This window comes from Centroberyx gerrardi, chromosome 8 (genome assembly GCF_048128805.1).
Source record: "Centroberyx gerrardi isolate f3 chromosome 8, fCenGer3.hap1.cur.20231027, whole genome shotgun sequence".
In the NCBI taxonomy this organism is placed as follows: domain Eukaryota; kingdom Metazoa; phylum Chordata; class Actinopteri; order Beryciformes; family Berycidae; genus Centroberyx; species Centroberyx gerrardi.
In genome coordinates, this window is record NC_136004.1 from 19,617,933 (window position 1) to 19,637,283 (window position 19,351).

The 19,351-nt window shown below is 43.5% G+C and overlaps 1 protein-coding gene across 1 annotated transcript in view; it reads left to right on the forward strand.

The window, feature by feature from the left end:
• Positions 1-19,351, forward strand: part of rasgrf2b (Ras protein-specific guanine nucleotide-releasing factor 2b) — a 38,030-nt gene that overhangs the window by 9,342 nt on the left and 9,337 nt on the right. Inside the window, exons 2-17 of the mRNA XM_071919143.2 lie at positions 1,579-1,685; positions 2,399-2,546; positions 6,252-6,341; positions 6,813-6,949; positions 7,437-7,553; positions 7,741-7,820; positions 9,827-10,020; positions 10,208-10,317; positions 10,458-10,576; positions 11,740-11,900; positions 12,051-12,117; positions 12,618-12,754; positions 13,431-13,513; positions 13,887-14,135; positions 17,680-17,884; positions 17,975-18,167. Coding sequence (XP_071775244.1) covers positions 1,579-1,685; positions 2,399-2,546; positions 6,252-6,341; positions 6,813-6,949; positions 7,437-7,553; positions 7,741-7,820; positions 9,827-10,020; positions 10,208-10,317; positions 10,458-10,576; positions 11,740-11,900; positions 12,051-12,117; positions 12,618-12,754; positions 13,431-13,513; positions 13,887-14,135; positions 17,680-17,884; positions 17,975-18,167 — 2,197 coding nt within the window. The remainder of the gene's footprint in view (positions 1-1,578; positions 1,686-2,398; positions 2,547-6,251; positions 6,342-6,812; positions 6,950-7,436; positions 7,554-7,740; positions 7,821-9,826; positions 10,021-10,207; positions 10,318-10,457; positions 10,577-11,739; positions 11,901-12,050; positions 12,118-12,617; positions 12,755-13,430; positions 13,514-13,886; positions 14,136-17,679; positions 17,885-17,974; positions 18,168-19,351) is intronic.

Here is a 19,351-nt window from a genome sequence, read left to right on the forward strand (position 1 = left end):
CAAAATCTATTAGCAAAATTGTTCTCTATTTTGTGCTTAATGCATCCTTCCTTCTCGTGTCTGAAATAGCAGGATGGATAAATAAAAGGCTTAAATGAATCGAGGCAGGAATAAAAGGCAGAAAATAGGAGAGCAAAACATGGCAGGAGCGCCAGATATTGCGTTGCCATGGAAATGTTATCTTGTTAGGTGGTGACACGATTTAGAAATATGTACTCTGTTAAGAAATGTTATGTAACATCTCTCTCTTTCCCTCTCTCTCTCTCTCTCTCTTTCTCTGTCTCTGTCTCTCTCTCTTTCTCCCTGTCAAAGAGCGTTAGAGCACAGATTATTGTTGATGTAATAAAATGCAGCCAGCCAGTGAATCGAAATGACAGATACATAAAAAGCTGCGATGTGAGGATGGAGATGGAGGGGAAGGAGGGGTGGGACGGAGTGTGTGTGTGTGTGTGTGTGTGTGTGTGGTGGGGGGGGTTGTCCCAATAACCTTGGTAATGGTCTGGTCTGTCCCCAGCCCATGAAGCCCAGCCATCTTCCTGCAGGGTAAACGTCTCTCCTCTGGGCTCTGTTTGGTTCACTGAATCCTTACTGCTACTCTGGGATAGAGAGAGAGAGAGAGAGAGAGAGAGAGAGAGAGAGAGACAGGAGAGTACGAAGGGATGAGGAGATGGAGGAGGAGTGGATTCGACAAACAAGAGAAGTGAGGACGGTGGTTGAGCGGGGCAGAAGAGGCGGAGTGGGAGGATAGGTGAAGTGCAAAGAGAGAGGGAGGAGGAAAGAGGTGGGTGGATGAAGAGAGAGGGAGAGGAGGAGGTGGAGGAGGAGAGAAAGTCCATGCAGAGCGTAGTCTTCTCTGTTTTCCCTGACTAAGAATAGCAGCTCTTCTGGTAACCCAGTGCTCCGGGACATGACCATTTGAATAAAAGCCTCTATCGCTTCACATAATGCCTGGTGTGTGTGAGTGTGTGTGAGTGTGTGTGAGTGTGTCTGTACGTGCTTGCATATGCGTGTGCGTGTCCACGTTTGCGTGTGATGGCATGCGCGCTCTTTGTGTGTGTGTGTGTGTCGGCTGTGAGTGTAGGGAAGTAGGTTAAAGGCAGATACTCAGGGAAATTCATCAGAATAATAGGAGAGACAGAGAGGAAACAAGAGAGAGGGGGAAGAGAGGAGAGAGAGAGAGAGAGAGAGGGCTAATTGATGGTGATGATAATAGGCTGGTGGAGAAGAGAGCCACAGACAAGTCTTGATGTTTTGTTTCAGTGAGCAAATAACTCTCTTGTGCACGGAGCCAGCCACCCTCCCCCTTCCCTTCTCTCTCTCTCTCTTTGTGTGAAACTTTATGGAATGAAAAGAGCGTGAAAGGCAAACATCCTCACCATTAATAGAAAGCAATATTTACATATATCTGCGCCATATGTCTCATTAGCTATAAGAAATAAAAACATCTCACGCTGTAAAATGACATTGCTGGCACGAGCGAAGAGTGGTGTCGCCGGTGTGTTTGTGTTTAGGCTCAGGTCCAGTTATGTTAATTGTTTCTCTCTCTCTCTCTCTCTCTCTTTCTGTTCCTCTCTTCAGCACTACTTCCTCATTGTGTTTGGTCATGATGGACAGAAGCCTCTGGAGCTGCGGACAGAGGAGGAGAGCGAGTGCGATGAATGGGTGGATGTCATCCAGCAGGCCAGGTACACTGCCCTTTACTTCAAACTGTGAAGCATTAGCTGTGGATACAATATGAAGTGTTTTATTAGCCCAAATCTGTGTGTTCTCTCTTTCTTCCTTCATATGGAAGAGAACGTTGCATCAAACTGCAGGACGAAACTTGGCAGCTTTAGTTAATTGTTGCCATGCTTACATTACATTACATTACATTACATTACGTTACATTATGTCATTTAGCAGACACTTTTGTCCAAAGCGACTTACAGTAAAAGCATTTTGTCAAACCGATTGTATATCACAGTGTTCATCAGCTAAGCCTTCAGTAGCATTTGTATAATCAGAGAGTTTTTTTTTAATTGTTTTATTTTATTAAGAGTAGAAGGGGAAAAAGATTGTTATGCTTAATGGCAAACATGCTACGTAGAACATTAAGAACATTAAAATTAACAACTTAAGACCTTTTCTGAATCGTTAGGATCCACTCTTCAATTGGTCATACACCTGATCCACCCAGCAGCACTTATTTTAATACAAATTCACAATTTTTATTCCTTAATTCCTCCCACAGCACACAGGGACGGTGTTTTCTATACTGTCTATACTGTTTCTATAACAGTCGTATGTGATATGATCTAGTCCTCCCAGCGTAAAAGTGTCATTTAGCTATTCACGATAAACTTTTGGTCTCTCATGCCCCTCTGTCATATTATATTTGCGGCCATTCTTTGATTTTCAGTTACTCTGACATCATCATTGAGCGCGAGGTGCTGATGCAGAAATACATCCACCTAGTGCAGATAGTGGAGACTGAGAAGGTGGCTGCCAATCAACTCCGCACCCAGCTGGAGGATCAGGACACAGAGATCGAGAGGCTCAAAGCAGAGGTACACACACACACACACACACACACACACACACACACACAGTTACAAATGTACCTTTCTTATCATTATCCAGATATTAGTCAGATAAACATCAGTATATCATTGTGAAATGTGATACCTTGGTATAATTCCTAAAAAACAAAAAAATGAGATCATGTTCGAGACGCCCGGCAGCCTCCGGCTCTCGCCATATCAAAGTGACTCCAGAAGGAGTTATTCTTGCCAGTGCAGAAGGGCTGCTCATTGCTCACAGTGTGATTATTTGGCCCAAATTTGATTGCTAATCATAGATGCTGTGATTTGCCAGATCATTGACAGTCTCTGTTGTATTGGATATGGGAAGCGATGCCTATGGGAAAGAATGAGGTGTTTATTTTCTAATGTACATGCTCTGTCATATCTCTCCCAGGGACTTTCTCCTTGTACATAGATTGGCAGAAGGTGCTACAGATTCATTGTTAATGTACAGGTGCTTGAAAGAAATTGAATTGTGGTGTGCGCAGCGGTTGGCTCCAGGGGAAGCTGCCTGCTCAATGGGCCGGCTGGTGACATCTCCTTAAATCACACCTCCGCTGTCATTTTCAGTTTGGTCTCTGGCCATCTGTGTCAATAATTGCTTGTATAAACATTTTGCTTGTATAAGCTATTTCTGTCTTTGGGAAAAATAACACTATTTGGGAAGGATGAGGTAGTTATGCTATAGTTATTTTAGCTGAGAGTAAACGTCCCTCGGAGCAACAAGTGTGGCAGATACATTCCCAGCTACACAGTTACTAAACCTCTCACAAAGAGGATGCTGCTACTTCCTCCTCCCTCTCCCTGGCATCGCTCTGCCTGCGTTTGTTTTGTCTTTTGCTTTACTGAAGAGGGTAAACATGTTGGAAGTAATTTTTCTATTGGCCTTCCGTATGACTTTTTCCACTACATTTCTATGCCTCTGTTGTATTCTCTCAGCTTCTCTCTCTGCCTCTCATTTTCGTTTTTTTTTTCTTTTTCTTTCACACAGCCTGCCCTTGTCTCTTTGCCAATGACACATGCATACATACAACTGGAATTTCTGCTTTGACAATCTGAGACTATAACACACACACTCACTCTCACACACACACACACACACATGCACACACACACACGCACACAGAACTCCATGATTAGTCTCATGCCATCAATCATTCATAGTGATTCAAGGAGAAAGCATGTATATACCTATATAGGTTTGCATGAGTGTGTGTGTGTGTGTCTGCTCACAGCTGTGTTTATGGCAGCTGAGGAGTGGGTGAGAACAGCGGTCAGTCGCCTCTGAGCGTAGGAGGAGAGGCCCACTGCTCAATAAAGACAGCCCATCACCTCCCTTACAAACAGCTGCCAGCCCATTACGCTTATCGAACGCACCACGTTTCTGTTCAGCCGTCAAAGCGTGATAAATCAGGCTGACACTCTCACTCACTCACACACACACACACACAACCACACACAGTCACATAAAAACACAAGCACACACACAACTGACCTCTACAACATTGTTAATCAGAACTAATTACAATACTCTCTCACACACACACACACACTGATTACAGCAAGTAATGATTGGTTTATGGTAATTAGATCAATGGTCCTAATCTTTTCTGAAGTAAACCATAAGTGAGCTTACCACTGATCTTGTGATCACTGTCAGACTGCTGAGATTAAGCTCGTACAGATGGAAATTAGATGAAGTGTGTGCGTGTGTGTGTGCATGCATTGGCTCATCCTCACAGTGATATCAAAGTGACTCCAGAAGGAGTTATTCTTGCCATTTCAGAAGGGTTGTTCATTGCTCACAGTGTGATTATTTGGCCCAAATTTCATTGCTAATCAGAGATGTGCTGTGATTTGCCAGATCATTGACAGTCTCTGTTGTATTGGATATGGGAAGCGATGCCTATGGGAAAGAATGAGGTGTTTATTTTCTAATGTACATGCTCTGTCATATCTCTCCCAGGGACTTTCTCCTTGTACATAGATTGGCAGAAGGTGCTACAGATTCATTGTTAATGTACAGGTGCTTGAAAGAAATTGAATTGTGGTGTGCGCAGCGGTTGGCTCCAGGGGAAGCTGCCTGCTCAATGGGCCGGCTGGTGACATCTCCTTAAATCACACCTCCGCTGTCAATTTCCAATTTGGTCTCTGGCCATCTGTGTCAATAATTGCTTGTATAAACATTTTGCTTGTATAAGGTATTTCTGTCTTTGGGATGGATGAGGTAGTTACGCTGCTTTTAGTTGAGCGTAAATCTCCCTCAGAGCAACAAGTGTGGCAAATACATTCGCAGCTACGTGCAGCGGTTATACCTCATTGCCAGGATGCGATGCGGTGTGCTCTGTCGATAATGAAAACACTAACGATAGACATTTTACATTAGGGAACATCTGCCTGTGTAATGGGGCTCCTCATGAATAAAGGATTAAAGTTGGAGTACCAGTGTGGAAATTATCCATCTCATTAAAACACACTCTTGTTTGTTTTCTTGTGTGTGCATGTGTGTGTGTTCTTCTCTGATTATGAATAATTAAACCAACTAGCCATTGTAACTGTCACTGACAATCATCAGACCAGCTCCTCTTTGCTGCCATTTGCATGATGGGGCTGGTGAATAAGGAAATAATGATGTAACTGTGTGGCCGAACACGGCTTTGGTTTCATCTTTCATACTGTTCTCCATCTATAATGAGGTGCAGTTGTAAAAGGCCGGAGGGTAGAACATATAGGTGAGAGTAGATCATATACAGGGAGGGGGCATGAATTTTCTACCACTTATTTTACTGTATAACCTCATCTCACATAGTATCTTTTAAAGGGAAATGGAATTATTATCTATTATTTGTTTTTTATTGCAATAAAATGTCTGGCATCTACCTGGCCTTTTCTCTTTGTGGTGTTTCATATCTCGTATGTGCTCCAGTTTTCAAACCTGGGAGGTGACATTAAGTTTGTGGTGGGCGGTTGGCTTTTCTTACCTCCAGCGAGGAAATGTCACAATGTCTAAAGGCTAAACTGACTCGGCTGTCCGAATATAGCAACCCGTGGCTGTAAAAATGATATAAAAACTGACATTATTGGAAAGATCTGGTCTTCAAAAGGTATTGCTATTTAATGTTGTGATGTTATGGTTTCCATAGGTTAACGTTTTGTTAGAAAAAGAGCATATTCAGCCACAATGGATTGTACTTTGTCTTCAGCGCCTCCTGTGTCAGGTGGCTGAATGTTGTAATGAATCTCAGTAATGCCACAGCCCATCCGTGCACCGTCCAGCTCAAACACATGTAAGCCTTAATTTGCTTACCCAGTCACAAGCTGATAACAACCCCCCCCCCCCCCCCCACCCCCACCCCATTTCTGTCTCTCTGTTTGTGTGAATGAAGGCACGAGATTGTCAATGATGAGGAAGTCTGATGCCAATCTGCTCCACCCACAGTGGACTGAGCACACACTGCATGACAATGTTCCACATTCAGACAAATGGTTTTCAGTCCCTTTAGGAATATAACTGACCTTGCCATTACTTATATCTGCTTAATTACCACTGTACCTCATAACAAAAAATTTTTTTTTGGAAACATTCTTTTTTTGTTTTGTCCAAAATATGGACAACTTCCAATACATTTTATCACATTTATCACCAGGACATTATAGTCAAATGGTTTGTGACTGTATTTCTCTTTAAAGATTGTAGCTCTGAACAAAACCAAGGAGCGAATGCGCCCGTACCATGTGAACCAAGAAGATGAAGACCCGGATATCAAAAAGATCAAAAAGGTAAATAAGTTTACCCGCTGATATCAGATGTTGCAAATGTTGTGGTTAATGTGTTATCTTTGGGTGTGCTTCTGTGTGTGCCTATATGCTTCTGTGTTGTGTGTGTGTGTGTGTATGTGTGTGTGTGTGCATCCTTGTCTGTGTACGTGTGTGTGTGTGTGTTGGGTGTGCCTATGTGCTTCTGTGCGTGTGTGTGTGTGTGAGTGTGTGTGTGTGTGTGCACGCGCGTGTATGTGTGTGTGTATGTGCGTGTGTGTGTCCTTGTCTGTGTACGTGTGTGTATGTGTTGGGTGAGGGTTTTGCACATGTGAACATACAGTATGTGCAGCCTATCGTTCTGTGTTTATTATCTATGATTTCTTGTGTGTCTAGGTGTGTGTGCGTTGCATGCCTGCGTGTTTTGTATATGTGCGGGCTTGCACGTGTGTGTGTTTGCACCTAATCCGTGCTCCCTTGTGTGTATCTGATCAGGTGCAGAGCTTCATGCGGGGCTGGCTGTGTCGGAGGAAGTGGAAGATCATCGTTCAGGACTACATCTGCTCTCCTCACGCTGAGAGCATGAGGAAGAGGAACCAGATCGTCTTCAACATGGTGGAGGCAGAGACAGAGTGTGTACTTACTTACTAAACTGATTGCACCATATTATTGAGTTTTCATGATTTTGTTTTGAAATAATGGCTTTGGATAAGAACAATGTTCTTCATGCATGATGTTTTGCAAATAAATGTAGGGGGGTCATCCGTTCAAATGCTGCAGACTTGCCTGATTGGTAGGATTTTAGCAATTGTTTAGTGATGAGTCAATGAAGACCAAGTCAAGTTGTGATGTGTTGAACAGAGTTAGTCTGGTCTGTAAAAAAGGATGGATTTTTGAAAATGCAGTAACTTTAAATTCAACCACTCAAACAAAATGAAATGTCAGCAATGTCTTCATGAAACATCTTTTATCATATACGTGTATAAATAGAGACATTTTTGAATTCCTATGAAGGCTAGGGAGTCTGCCATGCCTCACAGGTGGAGACAGTGATTCCTGAGCATCTTTGTAATTCCCCTGCTGATCCATCTGAGTGTGGCTGTGTTTGTCTGGTGGCAGGTACGTCCACCAGCTCTACATCCTGGTCAACTGTTTCCTCAGACCGCTGAGGATGGCTGCCAGCTCCAAGAAACCCCCCATCAGCCACGATGATGTCAGCAGCATCTTCCTCAACAGGTGTGTGTGTGTGTGTTTGTAGTGTGTGAATAATCAACATGTTCTTTTCATCCTTGCTTTTGACTCAAATGATGAATTGAAGTGTGAATAGTGCTAGACGGATAAGCACAGACAGATATTGAGGATTTCAGAGATGAAAAAAAACTCTTTTGTCTTTTTTCACACTGTGCTTACACTGTATCCTCAGTGAGACCATCATGTTCCTGCATGAGATTTTCCATCAAGGCCTGAAGGCCCGGATAGCCAACTGGCCGACTCTGGTGCTGGGTAAGCTGTTGTTTAACCTCACACAACACCCACCCAAACGCACATTCACCCTCATTTACGAAATGAACGTACGATAGAAAACTGGGCGTACGGTCATTTCCACGCAAAGCTCGGCATTTATCAATTTGGACGTGAGCGGAGGCTACAATCAAATCTCACGTCAAGTCTCAACTCGTGTACGCAAGTTTTCAAGTCAGCGTGGACTTGCGGTGCAGCATAGTAAATCTGGCTGAGTTGGAGAATTGTTATTAGACCATATATTCTGACTGGCATCTAAGCATATGCAGCCACATCACTTAAAAATATGTAGCCTATGGCAAAATATTCTATTTTGTAAAGGCCTACATCGACTATGTGTCATATAGCCTATCCCTAACATAAATAGGTATTTTCAAATTGTTTGCTATTATATTCATATTATATATATAGGCTATACATATCACGGATGTATAAATGAAATATGCAAACCTCAGCTGGAGTTCGATTGTCGACGGCAATGCTGTTGACCGCAGCAGTGATTTCTTTCCATACTGCATTATTCCGACTTCCTTTGATGCCACTTTTCAGGCTGCCAAATAGAACTAATTGGTTCAATTGGACTTGCGACGTTAGAGTTTCTATTTCGAGGTCGGGGAAGTTTCTCTTCTTGGACGTATTACGCATCTCCATGTCGTAAACTCTAGGGGCGAGGCCTCTAAACCGAGAATATCTAGGGGCGTGATATTTAAATGACGATTGTTTTCAGCCGCCACATTTATCAACGCCCAATCATTCTTACGCTGTGATTGGCGAGATACGAACGTTTCATGAATCACGCGTGAACCCTGTCGTAAGATGATTTCTGCGCTCGGATCTGCGCTGGTTTCTACTTTAGATTGATAAATGAGGGCCACTGTGTGCATACAGTCTGCAGCCCCACAATCACATCAAGGTCAGGTTTTCAGTGGTTACGCACGTATGTCTCATTCAAACATCAGCTTTGACGTCTTACTGCCTCCATCACACAGACACTTTCACACACACACACACAGACACACACACACACACACACACACACTAATTTCCCTATCTCATCCAGCAACACGCACACACATTGTTTTGACAGACAATGACCACCCAGACAGAAAGGCATCCCATATGCACCTCCTAAAACAGAAGCCCCCTCGACAGATAAGTATCACCTAGGAAACAGACTGTTGAAAGACGTTGCAGCAAATTACTTGTGACAAATTCAAAAAGTCTGCTGCAGAGTCTGCTGATTAAACACCACACCCTCATCTCATTTCCTTATTTAGCTTAATACTGAATGTAGCTTTTTCATCTACAATATTGCTATACCACTAACTATGGTCTACAACATTTTTAATATTAGTTGTATGTGCTATGTTATTTTGTTGTATATTAGTAACTAATATTGTCCTCTGTTTATTTAGCTTCTGACATAATATGCTAATAACCCTGTACATGGTATGATCAAATGAACAGAATGACTGGGGATGACTGGAATGATTTCATGCACTGTGATGGAAACTGTTTGTGTTTCCTTCATTTTGAGCATTAAGCTGGTATGTACATGCACATGTGCCAAAGCACACTTGCTTCTCACAATCAGACCTATGATTTTTAAAGAATCTACCATAATCCCATAACCCAAGAATAAAGTCCAATAAACTCTTAATAAAGTCTTATCGAACACTAGATGGTCGATGCCTTAATCTCATTCAGTTATTCACCAAAAGATCTTCAGGTGCAGAACTTATATGAAAGGTGCACATGATTAACAATTGCCATGTTATGGACACAGCTGGCACTTTACTGCAGAACTGTAGTAGAGCCTTGTGTCACTGTAATAAGTATTCTCCACACTAACCGGACAGTATAAATATCTTGCAGTTTTACCTCGGGGAATGTGTACATGGACAAGTATGTGTAAATTTACCATCATTTCACATTGATCGGAATTTATATACTGTATGTATGTGTGTCTGTGTGCGTTTTGTATCTAGCTGACCTATTTGACATCCTGCTGCCCATGCTGAACATCTACCAGGAGTTTGTGCGTAACCATCAATACAGCCTGCAGGTCTTGGCCAACTGTAAGCAGAACAGAGACTTCGACAAGCTGCTGAAACAGTACGAGTCCAACGCCGCCTGTGAGGGAAGGATGCTGGAGACCTTCCTCACATACCCCATGTTCCAGGTAGAACATCGGCTGAGCACACACACACATACACACACATATGCATTCACTCTATCTTTCTTTTTCACGCTGAAGCTACCTCTATCACCACAACTCTGTCTGAAATATTTTTTTTAAATTGTTCACAGATTTTAATAATCTTTATCTTTTCTTTCATGTTGGCCTACTACTTCTTCTCTACTATCAGATTCCACGCTACATCATCACCCTGCATGAGTTATTGGCGCACACTCCTCATGAGCATGTGGAACGCAAGAGTCTTGAATTCGCCAAGTCCAAACTAGAGGAACTGTCCAGGTATTTGTCTGGTTCTCAGAACAATCAACCATCCTGATACATCCCGATATCTGTTGTTTTTTGGACTGTTTGCATCTAAAATATGCTGATGTGTGTGTGTGTGTGTGTGTGTGTGTGTGTGTGTGTGTGTGTGTGGCCAGAGTGATGCATGACGAGGTGAGTGACACAGAGAACATCCGTAAGAACCTGGCCATAGAGAGGATGATTGTGGAGGGCTGTGACATCCTGCTGGACACCAGCCAGACCTTCGTCAGACAGGGTGAGTGTGGAGCCGCTGCTCTCTCTCATTCAGCCCACAGCACTGCAGACACAGCAGACAATAAAACCATAGGGGTTTTCCTTGACCATGGCAATAAAACCTCCTGCATCATTGTCATGTGATCAGAGAGCACAGAGATGGTTCCTTGGTGGACCTTGCTCACTGAATCAAGATGTCAGCAACTACAGTGCTATTAGTTTGTCTTAAAATAATATGTTTTTTGGGAGATTTGCCTGTTAAGCGATGAGAACAGAGACACCAAAATCATCCATTTGTCCCTGGTAGCTTGTTGGCTCCGGTGCTCCATGCTAGCTCTTTAGAAACCCATTCTGTTCACTAAGGGCCGTTTCTAAGAAGCGTGCTAATTACTACAGTGCAAAAAAACTTAACGTGCGTAGCTTTCTGCAGTTTAGCGCATAATTTATCAGGACCACTTTAAGTCCAAATCAAGTCAGTCACAATTTTCCAATTAGAATACATGAGGCGTAAAAAAAGTTCTGAGTGCACATGTCTGCCAGGTGAAACATGTATGGCAAGCCGTGTTAACAGGAGAGCAGACTGTAGCTGGGCCAGAGGCCAGGAGATGACGGGTTCACACGAGTTCTCAGTCAGTGTGGGTATGACATGACTCCTCCGAGGTTTGTTTTTTCAATTCACCAAGGAGTGATAAAATCATAGTGATATTATTATTATTAATAATAATGAATATGGCTTGGCAATCTATAATTTCTTTTAATCTCATTCTCTGACATGTAAGAGAGTAATTCTCAAATGTAGCACCCTCTCTCTTATTTATCGTCCTCTCTGCCTGTTGTGCCTTTGAACAAATAACAGCAGCCATGGCTTTCTCAGGGTGAGTTATTTAGGACGCAATTATGTGTGTTTTGGTTTAGTAAATTGATGGCCGTGATCCATTTCAATAATCTCCTTCTCCATTTTTGTGCCCTACCATTTGCCACTCCTCAAAATATGTATTGACTGGGTCAAATGTGCTGAAAGCCTCCTGCCAGGATCCGCCCTTTTTACACATGCAACTGCATCAGCACCGCCGCAAACTCTGAGTAAATACGGCCTTCAGTGTAAGTCGCTCTGGATAAGAGTGTCAGCTTAATGCCCTAAAATGTAAAATGTAATCCTGTGCCACCTCCCCTCCTCCTCTCCAGGCTCTCTGATCCAGCTGCCGTCGGTGGAGCGGGGGAAGCTGAGTAAGGTGCGTCTGGGCTCTCTCTCTCTGAAGAAGGAAGGAGAAAGACAGTGCTTCCTCTTCACCAAACACTTCCTCATCTGCACGCGCAGCTCCGGGGGAAAATTGCATCTTCTGAAGGTGAGCGGAGCCATGTCTCGGTAGTTTAGCTGGATCTCAATGAGGAAATTCATTTTAAATTGGATTGCAAGGATTATCCATGATGGCGATATAGTCAGTGAAGCAAGAAGTCTAAATTGACTGTGCATATTTGCTCTTTAACTCTTGCAGCAAGGCGGAGTTTTGTCCCTCATTGACTGCACACTCATAGAGGAACCAGACGCCAGCGACGACGAGTGTGAGTTCACCGCATCTGTGAAAGTCAGAGTGTGTGTCCACGCTGGCCGACACACAGACAGCTCTTACGGGCTCATTAAGCCCCCTCTCTCTCCCGCGCAGGTTAATTAGGTGTCAGACGATAAGTGTCCAGAAATTACTTCCCTTTAAATATCAGATGGTCACCCCTTTAAATGTCAGGTTTTGATCCCTTGACATCACAGGTCCATTAATTTCTCTCAGGATTCGTTTAGCAGACGGGGAAAATGATGTGACGCCCACACACCCAAACACATGCACTGGCACACTCGCATACACGTGCGCGCTCGCCTTAACACCTTAACCTTAAGCCTATCCCCCAGGGGGGCATGGACTAAAGATAGCAGGTCCACTTAATTAACCCCTTTGGCTGTATGTTTGTGTGTGTTCATGTGCATGTGTATAAGCATTTCTTATTATCCATTGTGAAACGGTGTGCTGAACTGGACAAAGTGATAATGTTCTCTCTTTCCTATCATATAGCTAAGGCTGGCGGCCAGGTATTTGGCCAGCTGGACTTTAAACTGGTAGTCGAGCCATCAGAGTCGCCGTCGTTCACTGTGGTGCTGCTGGCACCGTCACGGCAGGAGAAGGCAGCATGGACCAGTGATATTAGCCAGGTAATATTCAGAGGCACACACACACACACACACACACACACACACACATACACACAAACAGAGAAACACAGAATAACAAGAGCCTACAAACAGCAAGAGCATGTCTCCCCTGGGCATGGAAAAGGCTTAGTGATAAGTAAACACAGACACAGGCGCAGTTCCCCGGGGGGAGTTCAGCTCGCTCCCTCAGCACCTCACAAACAGAGGAGCAGCATACAAGCATGTCAGGCTGAGATAATGTTAATGCTTGTTAGACAAACAAATGCATCGACAATTTTAAATGATTTCTTTTTCTTTGTCTTCAATACGTTATCAACCAGACTTCAAGAAGTATTTCCAAATAACTCACAGCATTTGTTTTAATCTGATGGGTTGGCACACTGGACAAACAAATGGAAAACCAAAAGACTAGTTGAGACTATTTGAAAATCAGTGTATTTTTGATTTATTTTTTTTAATATTTTTTTGACTGACAAGTTATCCAACACTATCTGAGTTCTCCGGGTGTAGCAGACACCACCCATCTGGTGCTTCAAGTATGTCCAAACAAACACTAAGAATTATTTGCAAATATTCTCTCTCTCTTTCTCTCTCTCTTACTCTGATCATTCTCGCTTTCTCTCTTTCTCTCCCTCTTTACTTGTCTTGCTTTCCCGCTCTCTGTCTGTCCCTGTAGTGCATAGATAATATCCGTTGCAATGGCTTGATGACCAGTGTGTTTGAGGAGAACTCCAAAGTCACCGTGCCTCATATGATCAAGTAAGTGTGTTTGTGTGTGTGTGCATCTCTTCATGCCAGTGTTGCATAAACTACTTTTATAGGATACCTGGGTGAAAGTGTTAAAATTATGTTGATTTACACTAGATTGTTAGAACTTATGTTATGTGTTATGCTTTATTCTGTTTATGCTGTTGCTGAAAATCTGCTCGACAGCACTGGTATTGGTCATTGGTATCCACTCTTCAATTTTTATCTGCATTCTTTGTAATTTCTGATTTTTTGTCTATCCATTTATCTCTTTTACTTCGATATTTTTGCTTAGCTATTTTCATTACCCTTTCCTTGCTTAGCAGCTCAACAGTCACGCGTGCTTGGTTATGTGTGTATGTGTGCGTGTGTGTGTATCCATCAGATCCGATGTGCGTCTCCATAAAGATGATGTTGACATTTGCTTCAGCAAGACGCTCAACTCCTGCAAGGTCCCCCAGATCCGCTATGCCAGCGTGGAGCGGCTGCTGGAGAGGCTGACCGACCTGCGGTTCCTCTCCATCGACTTCCTCAACACCTTCCTCCACACATACAGGATCTTCACCACCGCCGCCGTGGTCATGGACAAACTGGCCGACATCTACAAGAAGCCCTTCACTTCCATTCCTATCAGGTAATAATACACCGCATACACAGACACAACACACACACACACACACACACACACACCGCCACCACGGAGGTAGAGGCACCTCATAAATCTTGCCACAATGCACCTTTACCAGTATGGATTTTATGAAGGTTTTATGAATGTGTGCGTGTGTGTGTGTGTGTGCAAGCATTGGCGTACACATTTCTGCAAGCAAGTGTTTGTATGTATTTGCGTGTGTATGTTTGCGTGAGTGTGTGTGTGATATGCAAGTTACCTGAGTGTTCTGTGAGTGTTTTATTAGCTTCCTCCTCTTTTTTTTTCAACCCCTGAATGATGCAGTGAGATGTGGGTCAGCGCTCTGGACTCGGCAGGCAGCTACCACCTCTGCCCGCAAGGTTAAATACATACTGGCTGAAATACATACCGGCCTGTGTGTGGAGGCCAGCAGAACAGATGCTTCAACAATGTTGCACTTGGCACAGCCATAGGAATATACTGTGTGTCAGATGAGGAGTTTTTCTCTCTCTCTCTCTCTCTCTCTTTTTCTCTCACGCTCTCTCTCTCTCTCTCTCTCTCTCTCTCTCTCTCGCTCATTCGCTTTCTGGCTGCATCCAAGATTGTGTGTTTATATTCCTGCCTAGACTTAATGGAACTTAACTTAGCTTTTCAACTGGAAAAGCTCTGTCTTTTCCTTTGCCCAAGGGCAGGTTTGTGTGCAAAGACTAACTCACCATGCCTCCTTCATTGGAAGAGAACAGGGAACACTCATCCATGCATGCACGCACACACACACACACACACACACACACACACACACACACACACACACACACACACACACGCACGCACGCACAAATACAAACACACACACTTCTGTTGGTCCTGTCTGCATTGGATTTTTTTTTTTTTTCATTTGGTCATGTGTCAATATCTGGGAGGCTGAAGATGTGCTGCTGTTCTGTCACTCATACACTGCCACCCCTTCTCCTCCTCCTCTCACACACCTTTCCTCTTCCAAACTATTCACTTGTCATCCCTCTCCCTCTTTCCTCAAACCGTCTGCTATTACCGTTACGCCTTCCCACTCGCTGCTTGTGCATTTTCATAACTCATCTCACCATCCCGTCCATCCATCCATCCATCCCTCCATCCATCCATCCATCCATGTCCTCTCCCACTACAGGGTGCAGTACCACTCATTTGACCGTCTGTCCATCACGTCCATCTGTCCTGACTACAGTCTGAAGATCAAGAAGATAGCGCTGGACCAGTCCAAGTAACCGACTCTCTTCCCTCTCTGTCTTTTCTCCCTCTCTCCTGCCTCTTGCTCTCTCTTTCCTACTTTTCTTACCTTTTCTTAATCTTCTCTGGTCTTGGTCAGATACTTTTTGTAGTGCATGACCTTCCCCTTCTCTTCGACTTGCTTATCTGCTCCTTATCCATCTCTTATATGAATGAATAGCAGAATACAACCCACAGAAGTTTTAATTTCACCAATTCAGTCATTTCAGGTTAATGACTGGTCTGAAGTCAAGTGGGGAGAAGGGGAAAGTATTTTAGAGTCTTCCAGCTGCAGCCAGTCTGTAGCACCCCCCCCCCCCCCCCCCCACCCTGTCTCTGCTGCTTGCTTCAAAGCTCTTTATCACCCCCCCCTTCGTCCCTCTTCTGCCATCTCTCTCTCAATCTGCTTGTCTTTTCTCTTTCTTCCTCTGTCCTTTCATTTCTCCCTCCTCCTCTTTCCAATTTTCTCTCCTATTTCCTGCTGAATTACAGGCTTGCGTGCATAAATGACGGTTGTGTTTATCAATGCATGGTTACTCCTCTCTTGTTGTAGTAGTATATTCACACTTCTTCCCGGAGCAGTGCTAATCTTGTCACAAAATTGTCTAAAATGCTTGTTCATGAGGGCTTTTTGCAATTGCTGTCCCATAATGATGTTTGAAATAATTTAATTTCATCGTAGTATTGCCGAAAGCACGAGGAAACAAAACAAACACAGCAGAAGATGTTTTTCCACCATCACCATTGATGAAAAAAGTCAGTGTTTCATTTAAATTGAGATGGAGTGTAGTGTTCAAAAACAGAAAAATAGGGCAATGTTTGAATGTTGCAAATCTAATCTACAGTGAAAGAGTGGTGCTATTTATTCTATTCTGAGGTTCTAACTGTTGAAGTGGACATATTTTCCTTGACTATAATGTAATTATCTTAGTTTACTAAAAACATAGGCTATTTTAGTCATTAAATGATTTACTAATTTAATCAATATGCCATGACTAAAATCTGAAGACTATTTTCATCAAAAGTCTAAGACTATGACTATAAATGCTGTGAAAGTTAGTTATTATTAGTTACCTGTAGGAATACAAAACAGGTAGATCATGGTTTGTGCTGGATGGATGATGGTAGGTACTGCCTGGTTATTGATGGGTTGTGTGTAAAAGAGAGTGGCCTAGCAGTTAGAGAGCCATGTGCCATGTGCAAGTGTGTTTGAGCGAGACACTGAACCTTTACCTGCTCGCTCATCATAAATCGCTCAGGATAAGAGCCTCAGCTAAATGCCTGAAATGTAAATGTATGTATTATGAAGACTGCCAGCTCTCCCAATACTCTGTAAAATCTAAAGTTCTGATTCTTCCATCAGACTGTTCAGTTCTCTTCTTCTCTCCTTAGTGAATTTTGTCCACAGTATGTGATTTTATCATGACCCTAAACCAGAGATATCCCTGGTATAGGAAAACTAGCCGGGAAAATTAACAAGTAACCCTTTTATAGCTTGAGGCATGGTGATGGGAGAGGTGTAGGGCTGGGTATCGTTTAAAAAATGACGATACCAGTACCAATACCAGTACCCTTAAAGTGATACCGATACCAATAGAGTACTTCATTCGATACCTTTTTTTTAACGTTTTGGTGGCATCTCGGCACGCTGAACTGCCAACTCCGTCACATACACCGCGCTCGACTTCACCACCACAGACTATATGGGTTGTAGCTGCTGCGGTAGTGGGCCAATCACACGTCGCATTAAATCGAAGAACGCTTGCGGTGATTGGCTGCGAGCAAAACCATACAAATAGTCATTTTTTTCTAGATCTGTGTACAAAAAGTATCGAATGCAGGTATCGTTTGACTGGAGAAGTTTCGATACTACTTGGTACTGGGTTATTTCGGTCGATACCTTAAAGGTATTGAGTACCGATACCCAGCCCTAGAGAGGTGTGGTTTTGAGCTGTTGCACTTATACATTTTTTATATATTATAGATAATATATTGGCTGATGGGGCGTGGGAATCATCTCACAAGTAAAACCAGGACTCCAAAAAACATTTAAAAATTGATAGAGATGTTTGCATAACTAATTCTTCCCCCTTGGCATGCCAGTAGACGGTGCCCATGTTGGCAACCAATACAGCACAGATGCTTAAGAACAGTTTTATCCTATCCATGATCATTTTGCACTACTTTCTGTTTCTCTTTTTCCCCTTTTCCCTGATCTTTCTCTTTATTTCTGTTTTTAATCTCCCCTTTTATTTGCTAACATATTGCTTTGTTTCTCTCTCAGGTCCTTGGAGCTGTTCTTTGCCACCAATCAGAATAACAGAAGTGGGGAGCACATAAACGACAAATCCCCTCGTCTCTGCCGCAAGTTCTCCTCTCCTCCTCCTCTGTCCATCCCCTCCCGCACCTCCTCCCCCGTCCGAACGCGGAAGCTTTCCCTCCACTCCCCCGTCACCTCCAGGGTGGGGGGCCTCGACCTGACCAGCCCCGTTTCCAGCCCCAGCGCAAACCACAGCGCCTCCCAGTCCGCCGCCAGCAGCCCGACGTCCGCTCACACCCCCCAGACCCCGACGCCTCAGACCCCGACTCCCACCGCCTCCTCTCCTCCTCCCTCCTCCACCTCCCCCCCGCCCAGCAACGCCAAGCTCCCACAGGACCAAGTTCCCCTCGTCCCCTCCTCTCCGGACCAGAGTCCCTTCCCGGCCCCGGAGGGGGAGGAGCTGCCCAGGATCGACCCCTTCTGTGGCAAACTGAGACGCAGCATCCGCAGGGGTAAGCTTCAAAAGTCTACACAGACACAGTGCAAAAACATTTATACACAAACAGTACACCACTGAAATCAATATCCCTGAATATCAGTCACAATTAATTGTCAATCCAACTGAATAGCACGCTTTAATTTTTATCTTATTATCTTTGTTTTCTTCTTACCTACACCAAGGAGGTTATGTTTTTACCCGCTAGTTTGTCTGTCTGTCTGTTTGCAAGATACCTCAAAAACGTATGGATGGATTTCCATGAAATTTGGTGGACAGATAGGCCTTGGATCAAGGAATGATTGTTTAGATTTTGCTGGTGATCTCGATTTGGGATTTCCACCATTAGACGATTATCATTTTTTAGCCATAACTATGAAACTAATGGCGATATAGATTTGATTCGAAATCCTAAGGGTATATTTGCAGGAATTAATTAATCATGAAATCAATTTAATTTCAAATGTAAGTGACAGGAATGCTGTCTTTGGGTGTAAGAGCACATTGGAGAATTGTTCAGTGTTGGCAGAGGTTTTCGCCCTCCAGTTTATTGTGTTAAAAGCCTGTACTTTTATAACAAACTACTGTGCGCCTGTACATTGCTTTGTGTTATGTGCCTGGCAACTGTACAACCTGTTCATATACTGCACCTCTGACAGCAGTTTATTCTGTATGTTATGAGCTATATATCTGCTTCAACTGTACATGCATGCACATATGGAGCCTTACTGGCTTAATGAATGGCTTGCGAGGAGCTGGAGGTCAATCATCAAATGACACAGTGTGAAGTGTTTCCTATAAGAGCAGTATTAGGCGCCTGCTGGGACATCGTTATCTCCTTGCATTCCTGTGTCCTCTTTGCCAAATTGACTTCCCACCTCAGACGCTCAGATCCTCTAATAGTGGTGTTAAACACCCTCTCACACTGGAGAGAGATACCATCAGGGCATTTAAAGCAGCACAGCCTGCAGACAGGCTGCAGTTAGATCCTCATTAGCATGTGCACATGCATACGATGTGTGTGTGTGCGCGTGTGTGTGTGTATGCACATGAGCGTGTGCATGTGTGGCAGCTGCTAACCTCTCACTAGGAGAGAAAGAGGCATTAGCACTCGTACCAGCATTTATATACTCTCTCTCTTTCTCTAACCTAGCGATCTGTGTATTTATGTGTGTTTGCATATACTGTATGTATATCTAT